We start from the raw sequence: 22180 nt of genomic DNA, 5'->3' as shown, positions 1-22180 counted from the left end.
CTGAAAGCCAGAAGCAGGCAGCACCCCGCTTCAGCCACAATGTCCTCTAGGCCTTTGCAAGAGAAGTGTGTTATCCCAAGCACGGTTCCAGAAAGCACACCAGCCTCAACACTCTGGCCTGGCAGGCCATTGCAGAGGAGCTCAGCGTGCTGGCCACTGTATCTGAAACACCATCTGGTGTAGAAAGAGGTTGAATGATCTCATCTGCTCCTCCAGGGCAAGTCGTCCTTCAGTTCCCTCCAATTTCAATCTCTCATCATGGAATCATGTACTCAAAAAGCTACAAAGAGGCAATAACAGGCGGCGTGGAACATCAGACGCGGTAGTCATTCAGCAGACTAGAAGGAAGGAAGAGTATGTCTGCATTCTGTCTGATGTCATGGCCCTGACATGCGAGCGCCTCGAGGCCACCATGGGAAAGTTGGCGACCACCATGGAGACCTTGTTCCAGCAGGTTTTGCCAGATTTGCGCTTGGCCCTGAACTCCATGGCCACACGCACTGGTGAGCATCATCAATGTCTAACTAAGAGGGGGACAAAGTACCTTGACCTCCCTCCAGATGCCCCTTCTCCTCATGAAGTCAGGGAGGGGCCCTCAACAACCCACAAGGAGGATGAACGTCAGCCAGATACCCCAGGGGCCTCCACTTAGGACATTCCAAGAGTGCCTAGCCGCTCCAAGCCACTTCTACCCGTGATCCCATCCACTCCAGCTGCTCAGGTCGAGAAGGGTGCATCTTCCCTTGAGCTGGAGACCCTCATCAAGCCTGAGGCCCCCTAAGCCTCGGGCCACCAGAGGACATGCCAAGGTCATTACCAGCATCAGGGTGTAGCTGTCAGCAGGCTGCGTCCACCTCTGCTACAGATGTCAGGGTTGCACCCTGGCGTAGTGGTAGGGTTAGGAAAGTAAAGAAATATTGAAATCACTTTTGGGTCAGGGGTGTGCAACCACTTTAAAAATATTGCACTTTTGTTCAAACATTTGATGTTCATGCAAATGGCTTGGTCAACTGAAGGTGTAGTAATTATGTACATTGCAATCCTCTTATTTCGAGGTTTAGCCATCCTCCCACACAGTAATAGTGTTCCACGGTGAGATTCACATTCATGTGATGTCAACCTCACTGAAGGAAGTTTACCCAACCTTTATTGGAACTGTGTGATTAAAGCACTTGCAACCCTTCTTCCTCATGAAACACCATTGTGAGATGGCAGCTCAGCAGCCTTGAGGAATTAGCGGCAGTTGTGTTTCCTTGGTAGCAGTGACAAAGGACAAGACATGGATGGGAGGAGGACATCCCCAACCATAGCCTCATTTCACTGGCTAATGTAGTTGCTCATTAATATGGTAATGACTGCTTCAAGTAAGTTATCGCAGCGTTCTCACTGGTGAGTGAACTCTCACTTCCCAGAGCAAGTGCATACAGGGGGCACCGCTGACCTTCTTAGAGATCATGGCCTGGTGAATCATGAGGCTGGAATTTGCAAGTGTGGATGCTGAACTAGCTCTCGATGTGACAGATTGGACTCCCTTCGATTGAAATGGAATGGCATGCAGGGCCAGGAGAAATGTGGTCATCGCCCCTTGTTTTCACATTAAAAGCTACCAGGTTCCAGTAAGATTAAAGTGGCATGTGCACGTCTCCCATGTCTTGCTTCCTCTGTGGTGTCATCCCATGGAAGGTGACCCTCATCAGCCTCTTCAGATTCCTGGGCCTCCTGATCTTCATTCTCAGAGGAGCTCTCATCCTCCTCCATTTCACCTTCTGGCAAGAGTCCACCTCTTTGCAGTGCCAAGTTGTGAAGGGCACAACACACAATGATGCAGGAAACCCTATTGGGAATGTACTGTAGTGCGCCAGCTGAGCGATCAAAACATCTGAAGCGCATCTTCAGCATGCTAATGGTTTGGGACCATGTCGAGCTGTGAGCTAAATTATACCTCTCCTTCAAACCACTCTGACGCTGATGCACCGCTGTCAACAACCAGCATTTCAATGGGAACGCCTTATCCCCAAGCAGCCATCCATGTAGACACTCAGACCTTTCAAAAATCTGACGCACTTGGGAGTGACTCAGGATATTTGAGTCATGGCAACTTCCAGCGTACCTGGCACAAAGGAGCATTATACGCTTCTGATGATTGCACACCAGCTGAACATTGATGGAATGATATCCTTCACAGTTGATAAACATTAGGGGCTGCTGCTATGGAGCCCTTAAGGCCACATGGGTATAATCAATTGCACCCTTGGGAAGCCTGAGACAGGCTGTGAGACTCAATGGCTTTGCAGCTATCTTCTTCAACAGCAAACCTCATATAGCGATTTGCCTTGCTGTAGAGGGCATCTGTGACCTCCTTGATGCATGTGTGTGTCGCGGACTGTGAGATGCCACACAAGTCGTCTGTGGGTCCTTGGAACAACCTGCATGTAAAGAAACTGAGCACAGCGGTCACCTTTAAAGCCATTAGCAGGTGATAGCCTCCCACTCTACAGGGCCTTGGGTCTCCATGAAGAATGTGGCAGATATTATCTACCAGGACTCAGGACAAGTGCAGACAGGTGCGGCATTCTCTCTCACTCATCTGTAAATATGAGTCTTTTTTGGTATATCCTAGGTCTGGTGACTCACCTCTGTTGTCTGGGTCTCTCCTCCTGACCCTTATGCTCTTGCTGTGGACCTTGATCCTGGACCTCAGGCGGGGCCTCCTCCTGAAGCTCAGCGTCACCTCTCCCTTCTCTTTCTCCATTGAATTAGAACCCTCAACAAGGCCACATTCAGCCCTGGATCTATAATTGTTTTGTCCTTCTCTTTGAAATGATAGATTGAATTGATTACCGATTAATGGGTGAATACAGTTAAGATCACAATCTGTAACCAATAGCAGCTGTAATGGGCAATTGTACTTTCAGCCCCACTAGCCGTGTCGCTGATGCAGTCTTGTGTCTGAGGCACTAACAGGTGACCAAGATGCCATCCCTGAGACTTAACATCTGAATCCCACAGAGGTTGGAGAAAGTTTGAATGACACACGCGACCTGAACTATCTAAACGCTCCTATCTCAGATCTGGCATACTAATTAACAATAAGTTGTTCATAATTAATGACTGTATACCTTTTGGGCTGTTATGAATGCCAATTCTGGAAAACACATGACAGTCCTGCATTGAATAGATACCATATATGCTCACTTGGGCCTCCTTAACAGTGGCCTGCATATCTAAATTTCACATTCCTGTGTGTTAATGTTGAAATGCAGTGACTGTGATTAAGCCATAGACCCCTATATTTCCATGTTAATGCATTGAAAATTGGGTCGACATTCCAACCCTCTCCACTGAGCCCATCGCTGCTGATGCATCCAATCTCCATGTGGACCTCTACCCTCTCCATCTAGAGGCTGTGTGCACAGTCACCTACTGAGAATGACCCACCACCCCCCTCTCCCCCAAAACCAGGAAAGCTTCACATACCCACCGCCCCCCACCTCACCCACTTATTATGTGTACCCCATATACAGGCTGCAGATGCCTCCCATAACTGTTATCATCCGATCTGCAGCCCAGTACAGACAAGCTCATGGGCAGTGAATGCCCTGCACACCAAGCTGTGCATTATTCCAATTAAGCACACAGCCCTTGCCCCTCCCTGGAGCAGGAGTACAACGTGGATGACATGAATAGACCTGCAGCATGAACGCATGCAGCCCATGACTGTCTTAGCTCTCTTACTCTTGACTGTGAGATCCACAGAGCCCCAAGGGTGTCTCTACTCCGACTCCTGACTGTAAGCCCGAGTGGCTCCACTCACACTCCTGGTAGTAAGCCCCAAACCTAGGACTTTTGACTTTTAATGAGTTCCCCATTGCCCTCATGACTGAAGATCATACCTTATCCCTTCCTAACCGCCCCCTCCACCTTAAGTCTCCATGCGACCGTTCTCTCCCGTGCCACACTAATACACCTCCACCCTTTCCTATTCAATAGTCTGCCTGCATCCCCTCCCACTCATACATGTAGTATCCCATTCGCCCCCTTGATTGTCAATGTTTCAATTTCCCTTATTGGGCTCCAACTTCCCACCCCTCAGTCCCCCCTTGCCTGCCATCATTCCCCCTCATTCTCCACATCCTTGCAAAGCCTTTCTGCCCCCTGCCTTCCATTGCTCCCCCTCCCGCAACCCCTTGCAAAGCCTTCTTGCCCATTTGCCCCCCTCCCTTCCCCCATGTACTTGTTTTTCCAGCCCCAGTCAAAATGCTGATCTCTGAATGTTCAACCCGAGTTCTGCTGCACAGTAGCGTCCTTCAGGACAACAGTGCCACCCACCTGGAGGAGACCAACCCTACACCCCCTCCCGGTCACAATACTGCTCTCTGTCTGAATGTTGAGCCTTGCCTGAGAACTGCTGCAGTGGTGTCCTTGTGACTACAAAAGCAGCAACTGGGAGCAGACCAACCTTACACCCCCAGCAGTACAGCATTCCATGGCACTGCAATAAGCCCAGCGTAGTGCTGTGGCAGGTAGGCTACATGTGCTGCACTCACCTCAAAGTCACAAGTGAAGTGAGGTCCCACTGGTGCACGCCACTCTTTTTCCAAATGAGATTCAGACCAATGTGATTTCCTGCTGGCGTGATGCAAGTTTGGAAGATGGCACATGATTTCTGCAAGAAGCTAATTTAATGAGCATTCGCGAGATGGTAACAAATGCAAATGGCATTTAATCGCTACTCAGTGGGATACCCGACCTGCCATCGGGAAAATTACAAACAATTTTTATGCCGGTGAGTTTCTGATTCTTTTGGCTCCTGCTAGATTCTTCATTCCCATCTGCCATGAAACCTGTCGTGGACAAGCTGGGAAAATTCTGCCCTTTGCATCTTGTCTTTACAGTATAAGTTATAAATTACATACCAGAAACAGAAGATAACCAAGGGACTAACAAGAGTGAGGAACTTAAGGTAATTAATATCAAAGGAGAAAGTACTAGAGAAACTTATGGACTAAAATCCGACAGATCCACAGGATCAGATGTCCTACATCCTAGCATTCTAAAAGGGGCAGTTTCAGAGACAGTGGATGTGCTGGCTACGATTTTCCAAAATACCCTGGGTTCTAGAATGCTGGAAGTTAGAAAATGTAATACCACTATTTGAGAGAGCAGGGTGAAACAGGGAACTAATGCTGGAATAGATTATTAAGGGAATGTTAATAATGCACTTCGTGATCAAAGTCAACATGATTTCCAAAAGGAAAATCATGTTCAACCAATATATTAGTTTTTTTGAGGATACAACCAGTTGGGTGAATAAAGTGGAGACAGTAGATTTCCAAAAGGCATTGGATAAAGGGCCATACAAATGTTAATGCACAAGAAAAGGGCTCATGCAATTTGGGGCAATATATTAGCATGGTACTGGGCTTGTAACCCCAAGATCAAGAGTTCAAATCTCACAATGGCAAACTATGAAACAATGTAACTTCATCTGAAACAGATGGAAACGTGTTTGTACTCGAAAGAGTTACAGAAAGTAAAGAGTAGGAATAAATTAGGCATTGAGTCATGAGTGCCACAAGGATGAGGCTAGGGCCTCAGCTATTTACAATCTATATTAATGATTTAGTCGAAGAGACAGAGAATAATGTATCTAAGTTTGCTGCCAATACAAAGATGAGTGGAAATATAAGCTGTGAGGAGGTCACAAAGGGGCCGCAAAGAGATATAGACAAGTTAATTCAGTGGGTAACAAGGTGGCAAATAAAACATAATGTGGGAGGTGTTCATCTATTTTTATGACCAAAATGAATAACTGAAGGCCAAGGAAGTAAACCCTGACAAAAACTGCAATTCTTGCAGTCAAGCTGGTGCCAAAAATAGTGCTCTGGGGAGGTACAGAGGGTGACCCTGATGTTTGGGCATCCCAGGGTCACAGTCTGGTGAAGACACTCCAGTTTTGGTGACCACCATCACAAGACACATGGCTGCCAGGGAGAGCAAGAATAGAAAATTGTAAAAAAAAATTTAAAGTATGAAACTTGTAAATGAGAGGGGCTTAGGTGCATTTGAACAAGGAACCTAAGAAAGTAGTCCGCAGGTACAAAAGCTATTAGGACGGCAAATCAAATGTTGGCCTTTATTTCAAGAGGACTGGAGTATAGGAATAAGGAATTCTTGCTATAATTGTACAAGGTTTTATTGAGATGATATGGAGTAGTATGTGCAGTTTTGGTGTCCATATTTAAGGAAGGATATACTTGCTTTGGAGGCAGTACAGCGCACGTTCACTAGATTAGTTCCTGGGATGAGAGGCTGAGTAAATTGGGCCTTTACTTTCTAGAGTTGAAGAGAACAAGAAGTGATCTAATTGAAATATACAAGGTTTTGATGGGGCTTGACAGGGAAGACACAGAGGTTGTTTCCCCTAGGTGGGGAATTTAGAACATGAGGGAAAGTGCCAGAATAAAGGGCTCACTCATTTAGGACTGATGCGAGGAATAATTTCTTCATTTAGAGGGTTGTGAATCTTTGGCACTCTGTACCTCAAGTGATATACGGATCCTCCATTGTTGAGTGTATTTAAAGCTAAGAAAGACAGATTTTCGGTCTCAGGGAATCAAGGGATATGGGAAGAGGGCAGAAAAAGTTTAGTTGAGGCAGAAGATCAGCTATGATCATACTCAATGGCGAAGCAGCTGGAGGAGCCATATGGTTTACTCCTGCTTCTACTTCTTATGTTCTTAACCCACAACCTTCTGCCTCAAGAAGCGACAATGCTACCAACTGAGCCACAGCTGACACGAATAAAGATTAATTTGCTTCTTTAACTGTGCCAAATGTACTTCTTGAATAAATTCCCTTGGCACAGGACTGCATGAATGAAAAGGTTATGCTTAATATGTATAAATCCAGTCATTATTTTTAGAGTTACCCATTAAATTTAAATAAAGGTAGTGTTTTCACAAATTGCTGCTATGCTATATTTGGTAATAATTCCCATGAATATAGTAACTTATACGCAATTCCTGTATTAATTCCATCAGATAAAATTCCTAAGTTTATGGTACTAAGAATGCTGGACTTTACAAGATGGTTATGCTTCCAAATGCCTCCTTTAACTTAAGGTAAAATTGGGAATTCTGGAAGTATCCACACCCCAGCTCAGAGACATGCCTATGTGGTCTGGTTGCCACTGGGTGAAACTCTAACAGAAACCTATTGAAATGACAAGTGAGAGTTTCCAAACCTTTCCACAGTGACTCACAATAAAAGGGACAGCTGAGGCACAATAAGAGACACAAAGCAACTACTGCTATGGTGAAGTGCGGAAAGGGAATCAAGGGATATGGGAAGAGGGCAGAAAAAGTTTAGTTGAGGCAGAAGATTTGTTTTACTAAACAAACAGGATGCTTATGAGAGTTGTTTTTCTGTTTGAAAGGAAGGTGACAGAACAGACAGGGCTTTCAGGGATTTAAGGAACAAGGAGTTGCGGAGGTGGGCCTTACTAGTGAAAGTCAGATCTGGAAGACTCAGGCCAAGTGAAATAGCTTTTGAAGGACACTAGCGCGGGAGGGAGAAATGAACCTGCAGGAGAGCTTGGATAACTTTGGACTGGTTTTTATAATGTACAGCTGCCAGAAGCGCAGTGGATAGCGAAAAGGTTGTAAGACATGTCAATTGTGTTAGTTAACGTGAAAGTACCTTTTCTTTAGTTCCAGGCGTTAATTAATACTTGATCTACATTGATTTGTTACAGAAAAGTGAAATCTTACCCAACAAAAATAAATTGGTGGTCATTTGAGAAATCCATCTCTTAAAAATTATTGATCTTTCTGGAGATCATAATATGAAAGTTTTGACATATACATACAAAAAATTGAAATGACCTTGACTACTTCCAACAATGGCTTCACCTGGAGTTTTAGTCCTCAGCCTTTATTAATTCCAAGTCCATCTTCTTCCATGGAAAGAACAAAGTTGCAAATACAGGTGGGTCAATTTTCAGCCACAAAGGGATGGGTGGAAAAGACACCAACTTTGATCCCTACACCTGAATGGTGAGTTTTGAGGAAGCTTTCATATTTGACCTCATTCACATTAAGCGGGTGTACAGGACGAACTATCCAAAGAATGATCCAGAATTGGGAAAGGACATCGATCAGCAGTTGGATTGGGGACATGGGGTCAGGGCTGGTTGGGAAATGGCTTGCACTCTTTTAACCTTAGTTGGGAGGAGAACTCCCTGCTTCTCCAGGTTCCACACTCAGTAAGGCCTCTACCAGTTAGCATGTTGTTGTGTTGGGCAAATGAGGATTTGCGAATGGGTCATGTAAGATGAGGATGATATCAATTTAACTAATTTATTTCCCCTTTAAATGTTCTCGCATGCAATAACTTCAGCAGAACTTACACAGTGAACCCAGTATAACATTACAAATCTTTTCATTTTACACTAGATTAGGGTCTACACCTTTCTAGAGATTGAAAAATGAATCATCTCCAAAAGAGCTATTGTTTAAGAAAAATAAATACACTGTAATCTCTCCAGTCCAGAAATCTATCAATCATTCAGAACCACTAGTTGTCCAGAAATAATTTGAGCAGACCCAAGTAACTCACGTCATCTTTTTAGTACAGTACTTTGGGAGCGGAAACATAGAAAATTTGAATATTTGGATAAGTAAAACAGCTTTTATTACTGCTTTATGTTTTATCACTGTTTTATGTTTCAAGTAAGTATTTATATCTATGGTGCTTTCTGTTTCATGCACTTATGGTTAGGCATTCTAATATCATGCTAAAATCCAGAAAATTCAGAAATGACTTGATTCCAAGTAGTCTGCACTGGAGAGGTGACACTTTAGTGGGGACATAATTTAATGGTGCCATTTGACTTAAAGATCATTTGAACCCTTAAAGAAGGGAACCCTCTGAGAGTCAATGTTACTTCCTCCATTTACTCTAGTTGATCTCTTACAGCAGTGCTCTGAATTTATTGCTGAGATTCTTATCCAGGCCTTTGTCAATCTGATCTGTGAATGGCATATGATCTGCAGAATGTAATTGCATATCACTTAAGTGATTGCATAAAATGACCAGGTGAGGATTGAAAAAAAAAGGATACATCAGTTCAAATGTTGGCAAAGCAATGGAAAAGGTTAATCTCCCCTCTTCAAAAAGCAAATTATGAACTAAGCATAAAATTATGTTTCTCTTTCTCTCCATTTTCTCAAACAGCAAGTAATGAAAAACTAAGAAGTCAGTTAGGAGTGTTACTGAGTCCAGTATTGTAAGGGTACTGTCAACAATGATGATCATTAACTTAGGTTGCTAATGTCACATTACTATGTATAACAGTATGTTCTGTTCCTTCTCACTTGGTAGCAACTTCCATAATATACTAGTGTTATACGCATTCACTGTTAGGACCAGAAGCTGGTCGTGAAAAAAAAATCAATTGATGTTAAAGAAAAATTATAACAAAAAAAATGCTTTTCTGAACACCTGGTTGAATAATGGATTCTAGCTCTTTAAAGTAAAAATGATTCTTTGAAAGGGGCAGAAATTATGATGATTACATTAAATTTACTCTGTTTTTCATTGGTCCTAAGAACTTGCAAACTGGCAATAATGGCTTTTGCAAAGTATACATGTGTTTCGCAATTGAGGTGTACAAAAATAGATAACATGCAAAATTCAAAATCTAATTTTTGTGCAATTCTTGTGGCAAAACATGGAGAAGCAGGAATATCAGATCGATGTCAGCTTTTACATCACATCATTATTTTTTCACTTCTCACAGAATCACTTCTGCATGTTTGGAAGCGAACGGAACTTGAAGAAAATAGTAGCACATCCACCCACATGCCATTTGAAACGAATTATTTCAACATTTTTTTAAAATGGCAATATTTCATATCAATCTGCAAAGCAATTATGTAAGCATAAGGATCACAGTACCATAGAGTTTCACTTTGTTATATTCCTCTTATACCAACAAGGGATCAAAATAGGGCAATTTGTCAGCTTACTATGTGTTTTTACGATTGTTTGTTCTGTAACATTTCCTAGTGCAGTCAGTATATTCGCACAGTTACATTGCTTTCTGTGCACATTCCACCAAACCCAGGTTTAAAGAATAGGTTCTGCTTATCATCTTAAGCAAAAGCAAAATTTAAGCTTGGTAAAGCAAATGTTACCCACTTTTAGCCATCAATGCAAATCTTCAGGCCTTTCCACAATACGATAAGGTTCCTCAAAATCTTATTCAAAAGGCATCCATATGGACTCCTCACCTCAAAAAGATAGCTGCTCTACCTTAATATCTTCCCTCCTAATGCAGTTTACATCACAGATTTGCATGGCCTACGTTGATAATTCTTTTCCTGTAGGCGGTGCTTAGACTTCTTCCAATCCACGTAATCACTGTGGCTCTCCCAGTTGAAAACTTCTTTGGCAATGTTCCATAGACCCCGGCCAGCTCCTACCAGGTTCCTACTCATCAAAAAGAACTGAATACCAAATGCAATTTTAATTGCAAGGGGATTCATTCTGCAGCCATTGCTGTGGAGCAACTAAAATAAAACACCGTTTTACTCGAAAAAAACTGAATAATTAAGGACAAAATTCAATCCAGGCTATGTTTGGTCAAAACAATTTTGGCTTGGTTCAGAATTTGGTCCTATCCTTGCTCTAAATATATGGGTATCACTACTTCAAGCCCTTATGACAACCATTTACAAAATGCAGATTATATTACTTTTCAGTCATTAGAAATATTTGCAGGTAGTATTGTGTTTTGTAGCAATTAATTTAATGGATTTTTTTTTTCTTCAGTACATTCTTCTGTAGTCCCATCACTGCTTACATCTGGAATTTGGTCTTACATCATGTTCTAATACCAGAAAGTAAGATTTATCATTTAAACCACTGAACAACTACCTGTAAAAAGCTAAGTGGGATGTGGTGGGGTATGCAGGATTTAGAAAATAGACAAGCTAAAACAAAAATAACTGAGAACTCGAGAACGAAAATTCAGAGGCAGCAAATACAAGTTTGTGTGTTACTTATTACAACTGGCAAAGTTAAGTGACTGGCAATATGTACTTACTGGAAGGGGGGCTCAGTATAAACATCTTGCCTTAACTTGTGAAATTGATTAATCTTCTGCTGAAAGACAAAGAACAAAAATATACAGTAACATTAGGGATAAACCCACTAATTAACACAAGGTTATATCTATTTTTTCCCCAAATGGTGTTGAACCAAAAGGCTAGGATGAGATTCAAAAACAAATTCATATCTGAAAATTAAGCAGCATGGATTTACTTGTGGTTCAGATTTGAGTGTTTGTTTGTCCAATTAATTTAGGTCAAGCCTGCAGACAGTAACTGTTTGTTAGTGAAATTATGGTATCTGAACAATCAGTACTTTTTGACTTATCATTGGAATTAAGTTATGAAAACATAAAAGCAATGATTTTGCTTTTGAATTTTACTGTTCCAACTGGAAATGAGCCAGCTGATCAATGCAACTGAATGTAATATTTGCAATATAAAAAGTGGCTTCAGATGGGGTGGGAGAGAAAAAGGAAAGAGGAACATAAACTATTCTTGCAGCGCACTCGGATATTTTTACTCATTTAAGCCTGTTCGTTTGCCTCATGATTTGATGACGTAAAAAAAACTTGAAGAAAGCAAGGAAGAGATGAGACAGAGGGGACAAGTAGTTACTTTGCGAAGTTGCTGCAGGTTATGTATCACTCATTTCAATTGACACATAATAAGAAATAGTGCCTGACGTAGACCGTTTGGCCTTTCAAGCTTGCTCTACCATTGAACAAGATAATGATTGACCTACCTCGTCTACTTTCCTGTTCTTACCTCCATATCCCTTAGACCCAAAATTGTATTGAGATCTGTCTTGAATATATTCAATGGCCAAGCATCCACAGCCCTCCGTGTTAGACAATTCCAAATATTTGGAATATGAATGAAAAAAATTCTAATTTCAGTCCTAAATGCCATCCACCCCGATTTGACAATGCAACCCTGAGATCTAGATTCCCCAGCCAGGACAAACATTTTTGCAGCATCCCATCAGTCAAGCCCCTTAAGAATTTTATGTTTCGGTTAGCTCACCTCTCATTCTAAACATGGGAGAATATAAGCCTAGACTATTCACTTTCACCTCAGGACAATCCCCTCATCCCAGGATCCTAATGAAACTTACCTGTGGTTACAAGAGAGGAGTGCATCATGTCATCAGTGAAATTTGTACAAGTTTAGTATCAATGACCCTTGATTACCTGTAGGCCAAACCCAGTAGACACGACAGTAAGATGGTATTAGATATGAGGCCTGGGCTTGCACGAGTGGCAGAATCAGGCTGCCACTCTGCTCCTTGTTTCTTACCCGGAAAGCCGGCTGCTCCTTTCTCACCCGACCTTCTGACTCAGGCCAAGCACAAACAGTGTAGTGCAGTGCACTCCTGAGGTCTTCAGTCGAGGGCTGAGAGTCAGAGGTAAGGAAGCCACGTGCCATTTTTATGGCACCAGCTGCTGTAAAGCAGCTAAGTTTAAAGGTCCAACCACTTTGAGAAGCCAAGGAGAAGGTAGGTTTGTAAGGTAAGTGGGTAGGATGGTCAGTGTGGTGGGAAGTCAGCTAGTGGTCAGTGGGGCAGGTGGTTGGGTAGTGTTCAGTAGTATTAGTTAGCCAAGAGTTAGGAGTAATTTTAATTCCAACTTTTTCTGGGTTACTGTTACAGTAAGACAGTCAGAACCATCCGAAGTTTGTGATTTTTATCCTAGTTTCGGATGGTTCCAATTGCAGGGCAATTGCCCAATGCAAGTTTGAACTTCCCAGGCAATTGCCGTGCAGGCCATGATCTTTGTCGCATTCCATGCCACTCTCCAGAAAGATCTAATCTGAGAGAAGGAAGGATGAAAAGTGCTGAAGCTGTCATCATCTCTCAGAAACTCAGACAGAAAGGAATGAAATCTGTGCATCATTATATGAGTCTTTGTGGACTGATCACTGCACTAACCAAATGCTGGGATAAATATTTTGTTTCATCAATACATGAAGTTCATGCAACTGCTGAATAAGTAGCAATTTTAAAATCACAAAATCCAGAGATCACATATTCAGATTCAAACAGTTCTGAAATGAACATATAACATTCTGGAACAACCCGAGCAACAAAAGAAAATGGACCAAGATATCCTTAATAACACTTGCACTAAGTATATTCAGTTTGCCCCTCTTGCAGGCTCATCCAAGAATGGGAGCTGCAGCCCTTTCAATTGCAGATAATCAGAAAGCTCAAGAGATTCTGAGCCACATAAAGCAGTGGAAACTACCTTAGGTGGTAGCCCAATGAGCACTCTCTAAAGCATCCAAAACTGACTACTGACAAAGTGTGCACATTGCCTTCTGTGTCTGATCTTCTCTAAACAACAAGTATGTGATATGCCAGGTTTCACCGAGGGTGTGCTGCTTGTGGATGTTTGATTTAGTGAACATGGTAGGTTATTTCCAACCAGGGCATACATTGTGTAAAAGGGTTTTGAAGCTTCAGCTCCTCTTGAGAAAATATTGTGGTTTTCCCCAGGCAATGAGATTTGCTGTGCCTTGGTGAAGGTGAGATAAAGGGCTTCATTTGAGTATTGGGTCAGCAGGTTCTTCTATTGAGAGTATAATTCCCAATTAAGGCGGCTTCAAAACCACCCAACTTAGTGAGAGGATAACAAAAACAGAATTACCTGGAAAAACTCAGCAGGTCTGGCAGCATCGGCGGAGAAGAAGAGTTGATGTTTCGAGTCCTCATGACCCTTCGACAGAACTCCTGTCGAAGGGTCATGAGGACTCGAAACGTCAACTCTTTTCTTCTCCGCCGATGCTGCCAGACCTGCTGAGTTTTTCCAGGTAATTCTGTTTTTGTTTTGGATTTCCAGCATCCGCAGTTTTTTTGTTTTTATATTAGTGAGAGGATAATTCAGCAAGATGGAATTTCTGCTTGAGAACAAGAACGCAACAAATTTAACATCAGCAGCTGTGATACAAGGTGTTACGCTTCGATGGAATGTGCATAAAACCAATGGTACGTCTCCAGGACCTTGATGGAAATAAATAACAGAAAATGCTGGAAAAACTCAGGTCTGGCAGCATCTCTGCTAACAGGAACTAATGTTTTGAGTCCAACATCCTGGGGAGGAGGAGGAGGAGGAGAAGAGGGGGGGGGTTCAGGGGCGGTTACCATTAACCAGAAACTGAACTGGACTAGCCATATAAATACTTTGGCTATAGGAACACGTCACAGCCTGGGAATCCTGTAGTGAGTAACTCACCTCATGGTTCCCCAAAGCCTATCCACCATCTACAAGGCACAAGTCAGGAGTGTGATGGAGTACTCTCCACTTGCCTGGGTGAGTGCAGCTCCAACAACACAAGAAACTTGACACCATCCAGGACACAGCTAACCACTTGGATGGCATCCCATCCACAAACATTTAATCCCTCCAGCACCAACACATAGTGGCAGTGTGTACCATCTTCATTACAGAAACTCACCAAGCCTCCTCAGACAGCGCTTTCCAAACCCACAACCACTACTATCTCGAAGAACAAGGGCAGCAGATACACGGGAACACTGCCACCCGCCAAGCCGTTCACCATCCTAATTTGGAAATATAAATTCCTTCACTGTCACTGAATTGTCATGAAACTAACATTTGTTTCATTATATTCTTGTGGTTTATTGTAAAGCAAGTTTATGGGGGTAAATATGGTTGGGTCTGTGTGTGATTTAATTACATTTGGAGTCAAGTAGACTACAAGCTTCAAAAGAAGCTAAATGCTTGACAGGCTAATGAGTAATTGGCTTAGCATATGAGGTGTGAATGGAATTTGCATTTCTTTAGATAAAATGAAGAGATTTGGATTTGAGTCTGTTTCTTAGTCTGTTTACAACTAGCCAGGTAAGCAAGGCTAAGGAATGTGTTTATTTTTCCCTAAGGTTACTGGCAATAGTGGCAATGTGAAAGTTTTTAAATTGTGAGGAAGATACAGTTTCAAAGACAAATGGGACAATATAATTTACATATTAAAAAGAGAAACATATATAAAAGGAGAATGAAAGGCTATGTGGAAAGAGAAGGCCATGTACGATCTAACAGGAGTGTGTGAAATAGCCTTAATGAAGCCTCCAGCATTTGAGCATAAATCTGCTATATAATGAAACTGAAAAGTCATTTGGAATTCCACTGTCAAGTGGGTATTCTGTTGATTTGCTGGTTCTGTTTTAAATCTGAAATCTAATCTGGACTGTTGCCTTAAAGGGAGTGTAACTGGGAGTCAGGATAATTAGGAATTTTAGGAGTTATTATAGTATTAATAAATATTTTAATTTTTAAATTTCTAAAGGTCTTGGACTTAATACTTCTAAATTTAGTACACAAATCTCGTAATAAATACAAATTACAAAGCGTTGTGATAGCACGACCCAGTTTCCCTCATGGATGTGCTCTGCCTGGCATACATCACCTGCCATGTCAGAACAGAGTCAAAATCCTTCCCTCCCTAACAGCAGTGTGGGTGTACCTACATCACATGGCCTGCAGTAGTTGAAGGCAGCAGCTTACCACCACCTTATGTGAAATTAGGAATGGGCAATAAAAGCTGGCTTAGCCAGCAGCACCCACATCCCATGAGTGAATAAAAAAAAGACTCTTAAGTCATATTGGACTTGAAATGCTACCTGTTTCTCTCCACAGGTGCTTCCAGTCATGACAACTCAGTGACAGTCCAGAATTTTCTTGTTTTTATTTCAGATTTGCAGCATCCGCAGTACTTTGCTTTTACCTTTGTGAAAAGAGTTGGAACGTTCCTCCCAACCGGCCCCCTCCAAGAAAAGGGGATTCAGCATTCAATTTGAGATGAGTGATGCACCAAGTCCGACTACTTTTAATAGAATTAAGAACTTCCTCTATATAATGGTGATATTCATCTCTGAAATTATCGAAGAGAGGAAACAGCTCATTTTAACTAAGTTGTCTGGAGCAGAGCCACATGCTGTTCTGTAACTAACTTCCTGAGGAATAACAGAACTAAAAACAAAAATTTAGTTTATTTTTTTGGGGTGGTGGTTCTTTCGTTAATGTCTTAGCCATCAGTTCCTGGAATTTGGGAGTTACGCTAGCTAATACATTTATCATGATAGATATATAAGCTATCCTAGTGGGAAATCAAAATGAGAAAATGAATAACTACTGTGTGTCAATATCGACAAAGGACACTAATGTTGAACTAGGATCAGGGACTCACCAAAATTAAAAGTAACAGTAAATAGGAAAATAATTTTGACAGGATGCAAGTGCAGCTGGTTAGGCCAGCATTTGTTGCTCATCTCTAATTACCAGAATCACAATGCAGAAGAGGCCCTTCGGCCCATCGAGTCTGCATGAACACGTAAGAAACACCCTCGAAAAGACGGTAGTGAACCACCTTCTTGAACCACAGCAGTCCAAGTGGTATTGGTAGATCCACAATGCTGTTATGGAGAGAGTTCCAAGGTATTGATCCAGCGAAAATGAAGGAAATTCCAAGTCAGGCTAATGTGTGGATTGGAGGCAAATTTGCAGGTGGCGTTCCCATACGCCTGCTGCACTTGTCCTTCTAGGTGGTAGAGATAGCAGGTTTGGAAGATGCTGTCCAAGGAAGCTGGATGAGTTGCTGCAGTGCAGCTTGTAGATGGTACACACTGCTGCCACTGTGAGTCAGTGGTAGAGGGAGTGAAGAGTGGATGGGGTGCCAATCAAGTGGGCTGCTTTGTCCTGGATGGTGTTGAGTTTCTTGAGCATTGTTGGAGCTGCATTCCAGATAAGTGGAGACTATTCCATTACTCATGACTTGTGCCTTGTAGCGATGGTGGACAGGCTTTGGGGAGTCAGAAGGCGAGTTACTCGTTGCAGACTTCCCAGCCTCTGACCTGCTCTTGTAACCACAGTATTTATATGGTTGGTCTCATTCATTTTCTGGTCAATGGTAACCCCAGGATGTTGATGGTTTGGAATTCAATGTTGGTAATGCCATTGAATGTCAAGGGGAGATGGTTGGATTCTTTCGTCGGATATGGTAATTGCCTGGCACTTGTGTAGCACGAATGTTACTTGCCACTTATCAGCCAAAGCCTGAATGTTGTCCAGGTCTTGTTGCATATGGGCATGGACTGCTTCAGTATTTGAGGTGCATGAATGGTGCTGAACATCATGTAATCATCAACAAACATCCCCACTTCAGACCTTATGATGGAGGGATGCTCATTGATAAAACAACTGAAGATGGTTGGGATGAGGACACTACCTTGATGAACTCCTGCTGTGATGTCCTGGGGCTGGGATGATTTGCCCCCAACAATCAATCAATCAGTCATTGCCTTGTGCTAGACTTGACTTCAACCAGTGGAGAGCTTTCCCCCTGATATCCACTGATTCCAGTTTTGCTACGGCTCCTTGATGCCATATTTGTCAAATGCTGCCTTGATGTCAAGGGCAGTCACTCTCACCTCTGGAGTTCAGCTCTTTTGCCCATGTTTGAACCAAGGCTGTAATGAGGTCAGGAGCCAAGTGACCCTGGCAGAACCCAAACTGAGCACCCTGTGAGCAGGTTATTGCTGAGTAAGTGCCACTTGATAGCACTGTCAACAACATCTTCCATCACGTTACTGTTGACGAGAGTAGGCTGATGGGGGTGGAAATTGGACAGGTTGGATTTTTCCTGCTTTTTGGGTACAGGATATGCCTGGACAACTTTCCATATTGCCGGGCAGATGCCAGTGCTGCAGCTGTTCTGGAACAGACTGGCTAGGGTCACAGCTAGTTCTGGAGCACAGGTTTCCTTGCCCATGTTTGACCTGATGCCATAAGACTTCATGGGGTCCAGATTTGATGTTGAGGACTCCCAGGGCACCTTCCTCCTGACCACATACCACTGTGCCTGCCACCTGCCACCTCTGGTGGAACAGGACATACCCAGGGATGGTGATTGTGGTATCTGGGACAATATCTGTAAGGTGTGATTCCATGAGTATCACTATATTAAGCTGTTGCTTGATTAGTCTGTCAGACAGCTCTCCCAATTTTGGCACAAGCCCTCAGATGTTAGTAAAGAGAACTTTGCAGGGTTAACAGGGCTGGGTGTACCATTGTCATTTTCGGTGCTTAGGTGAATGCTTGGTGATCCATCCCATTTTATTCCTTTTTGTATGCTTTGTGGCTATTTGATACAACTGAGTGACTTAATTGGATTCTAAAATAGCCTAGTAAGAGTCAACCACATTGCCATGGATCTACAGTAATATGCAGGCCAGGCCAGACCAGGTAAGGACAGCAGATTTCCTTTCCTAAAAGTACATCTGTGAACCAAGTGGGTTTTCTTGACAACCGACAATGGTTTCATGATCACTTTTTACCAAAACTAGCTTTTAATTCCTGACTTTTATTAATTGAATTTAAATTCCACCAGCTGCCATAGTGGGATTCAAACTCGTGTCCTCAGAGCATTATCCTGGGCCTCTGGATTGCCAGTCTAGTAACATTGCCATTGTGCCACCAGCGTAGTGACTCTTAGATCACTTCGAGTTCAACTCTTTTATCCATGTTTGGACCAAGGCTGTAATGAGGTCAGGAGCCGAGTGGCCCTGGCAGAACTGAAATTGAGTATAAAGTTGAGTAGGTTATTACTGAGTAAGTGCCACTTGATAGCACTGTTGGCAACCCTTTCCATCACTTTGCTGATGACCAAGAGGAAGCTAATGGGGAGGTGTTATGGCACAGCAGATGGTAAATGCTGAACTGCTCAACTCCCAAAGGAAACTTGAAACAACTGCCACGACTGTTTTGCAATTTTTATTTTTATTTCAAGATGTATGCCTTGAATTCAGGGATAATAAGTCCACAGAGGCTTAGAGGTTTTTACAAAGCTAAATTAAACATTTATTAATAAAAGATTTTAAACACATACATAGGTCTACAAATTACTACTATGATATCTCCTAGCTCCCCTAATTAATCTGACTCCCATTTACACCCCCATTAAGGCAACGGTAAAAACAGATTTTAATAGTCCCAGGCAAAGCACACGATACCCTGGACAGAGCTTTTCACAGTGAATTCTCTTAGCTTTGGTTCTTATAGACAGTAGCTTGGCACAGAGACTGGAGGCTTTTCACATTTGTTAGATCTTAGAATGTCCTCTTACACAAACTCATCTCCTTTACACGTTTCTCCCTTTTTAATGTAAATCCCATTGTTCCAATATGTCTTTGGACTTTACCTTTCTAATAATAAAAATCTTTCATGGTAACAATTTTATCTGTAAGCTATGGAAAAAAATAAACACACTGATTTGGCTTCTTCTGGCTTAGTGTAACATTTCACCGTCTCTTGAAATTCAACTACTTTGGTTTATTTAAAAATTCAAATTTTCCATAACCCCTCACATTCTACAACTTCAGCCACGTTTACTTATTTAGCATTTCAAACCTAGCTTCTCTCCTAATACACCAAAGCCTTCAGACCAGCTGTCTTTAATTCATTTAAGTCACACACACACACAAACACACACCTATCCAGACCACACTATTCCTACTTTATAATAAATCCCAATAACATTGTGAAAATTATTACATTTATCACTCTTCCCCCTTTATCAAAAAATGAAGTCATAATTTTAAAAAGATGGCTCCATTTTCTTAGCTCATCTTACATTATCTCCTATACTTATTACACTATTACATTACCAGATGCATGCATAAAACATAACTATGATTGTAGTAATAAACTCCATCTGAATAGCCTTGCACTTCGGTCTCTAAACTTGTTTAGAAACTTTAAAAGATTGTGGTCTGTATAAACAATTGTTTGCCATGAAATCTCAAAATACTGCAATACTAAACACCAGACCCAGATCTCCTTTTTGATCGTTGAATATCCTCTGTTGTACATTCAACTTCCGTAAAAAATACCCCATCGGTTTCTCAATTCCAGTGTCATCTTCTTGTAACAATATGGCCCGAAAGCCTATATCACTTGTGTCAATGGCCAACTTAAATTGCTTGGCATAATTGGTGTTGCAGTCAATACAGTTTTCAAACTGTCAAATACCTTTTGACACTCCTGTGTCCATTGAAATTTCTTGTTCTTTTTAAATAGCTCAGTCAATGAAGCAACCACACTGCTAAAATTTGGTACAAATTTCTGATAAAAACCACTCATATCCAGAGATCTCAAAACTTTTTGTTGTAGGCACGGGGAAATACACGATAACCTTGACTTTCAACACTCTCGCAGACCATGTCCAATGGTTTGGCCTAGATATGTAACTTGCACTTATGCAAGTTCACTTTTAGGTAACTTCATCATCAAATTAGCTTCTTGTAATCAACAAAACAATTCTTCCAGATGCTGTAAATGCTCCTCCCAAGTTGTTAATGTAAACAGCAAAATTGCTCAGTCCTGCAATTGCTTTATTTGTCGTCTTTGAAATATTGCAGGTGCATTTTTCATATCAAATGGCAAGATTAAACTGATATAGTTCATCTAGCATCACAAAAGCTGATATTTCCTTTGCTCTCTCCAATAACGTTATTTGCCAATATCCTCTTAGCAAGTCAACCTTTGTGATAAATTTTGACTATCCCACTTGCTCAATGCACTCTTCGAAACACGGTATAGGATATGAATCCGCTTTTGTCATCGCATTCACCTTTCAATAGTCCACATATCGTCTTTGTGTCCCATGCGGTTTTGGTACGAGCACAATAGGCTAACTCCAGTTACTGCAGCTAGACTCAATGATATCAATTTGAAGCATGAATTCAATTTCTTTCTGTGCTTGCGATAACTTTGCCGGATTTAACTACAAGTATGTTGCCTTATTGAAGTTGAAACTTCTACACATACATCATGTATAGCTAAATTTGCTCTCCCTAGCTTATTTCCATAACTAGCTTTGTGAGACTTCAATAGCTTCTCCAAATCACTTGACACCTGTCTGGAAGGTAACTCAATATTACATTTCAATTCTCAAGTACCCCCTCATTATCCAATTTGATCAGAGGAAAATTAATTCCAGACTACTGCATTTCTACCTCTTTCTCTTTATCTACCACCACTAACACTTCCTTTTGGTCCTCTTCCCTGTCAAGGTACTTTTCAAACATATTTCCATGATACACCCTCTGATTCTTTCTTCTATCTGGAGTATTTATTAAATAATTTACGTCAATCCTGTAAGGCCCACTAAACCTTGCCTTTCACAAGTCATCCAGTGCTGGGAACAGAACCAGCATTTTTTCCCCAGCAAAAAAAACTACAAGCTTTTGTCTACCTTCACTTTCATCACTTGCTGTGAAATCTTTAAGTGTTGCCTAGCTAACACACATGCTCCGTCCAATCTTTCTCTGAAGCCTGATGCATAATCCAGGAGAGTAGTTTTCGAATTTTGACCCACCAATTTCTCATGAGCCAATTTCAGTGGTCCTCTTACCTCATGACCATCAACTAGTTCAAAAGAAATAAAACCAATCGAATCAGTAGGAGCATCCCTAATAACAAATAACAAGAATGGAATTCCCCTATCCCAATCATGTGGATAATCCTAACTCTCTGCCCTCATTGTAGTTTTTAAAGTTTGATGCCATCTTTCCAAAGCCCCTTGTGACTCAGGGTGGTAAGCTGTTGACTTAAGCTGTTCTATCCCTAAACTGTTCATTACTTCCTCAAACAGTGTGAAATGAAATTTGAACCCTGATCTGATTGTATTTCTTTTGGCAAACCATGTCTTGTGAAAATGCAGTCAACTCTTCCACAATTCTCTTTGTTGTAATATTTTTCAAAGGTATCGCTTCAGGAAACATTGTAGACACATCCATTATGTCAGTAAGTATGGATTTCCACTTTTAGTCTTAGGGAGGGGTCCTACACAATCAATCATGACCCTAGTGGAAGGTTCTTCAAATGCTGGAATTGGAATTAAAGGGGCCAGTTTAAGCACTGCTTGTGGTTTCCCTATCATCTGACATGTGTGACATGTTCTACAGAATTTCACTACATCTCTATGCAATCCAGAGTAGCAAAAATACAAAAACATTTTTATCTCTGTCTTTCTAATTCCTAAATGTT

General features: G+C 41.7%; 1 protein-coding gene across 8 annotated transcripts in view; it reads right to left on the bottom strand.

The window, feature by feature from the left end:
• tmem269 (transmembrane protein 269) overlaps positions 1 to 22180 on the bottom strand; it is a 141928-nt gene that overhangs the window by 112231 nt on the left and 7517 nt on the right. For 5 of the 8 annotated variants that reach the window (XR_005945398.1, XM_041207309.1, XM_041207306.1 and 2 more), the window contains exon 2: positions 11111 to 11166. Coding sequence is in view for 5 of the 8 variants with exons in the window: in XM_041207306.1 (XP_041063240.1) it covers positions 11111 to 11135 (25 nt within the window). In the remaining 3 variants the exon portion in view is untranslated. Of the gene's footprint in view, positions 1 to 10203; positions 10263 to 11110; positions 11170 to 22180 lie in introns of those variants that run through there. The other 3 variants (XM_041207305.1, XM_041207311.1, XM_041207307.1) reach the window with 3 other exon arrangements.

The sequence above is a fragment of the Carcharodon carcharias genome, chromosome 15 (genome assembly GCF_017639515.1).
Source record: "Carcharodon carcharias isolate sCarCar2 chromosome 15, sCarCar2.pri, whole genome shotgun sequence".
NCBI classification, from domain to species: domain Eukaryota; kingdom Metazoa; phylum Chordata; class Chondrichthyes; order Lamniformes; family Lamnidae; genus Carcharodon; species Carcharodon carcharias.
This window is presented reverse-complemented; position numbering and strand designations above follow the sequence as displayed.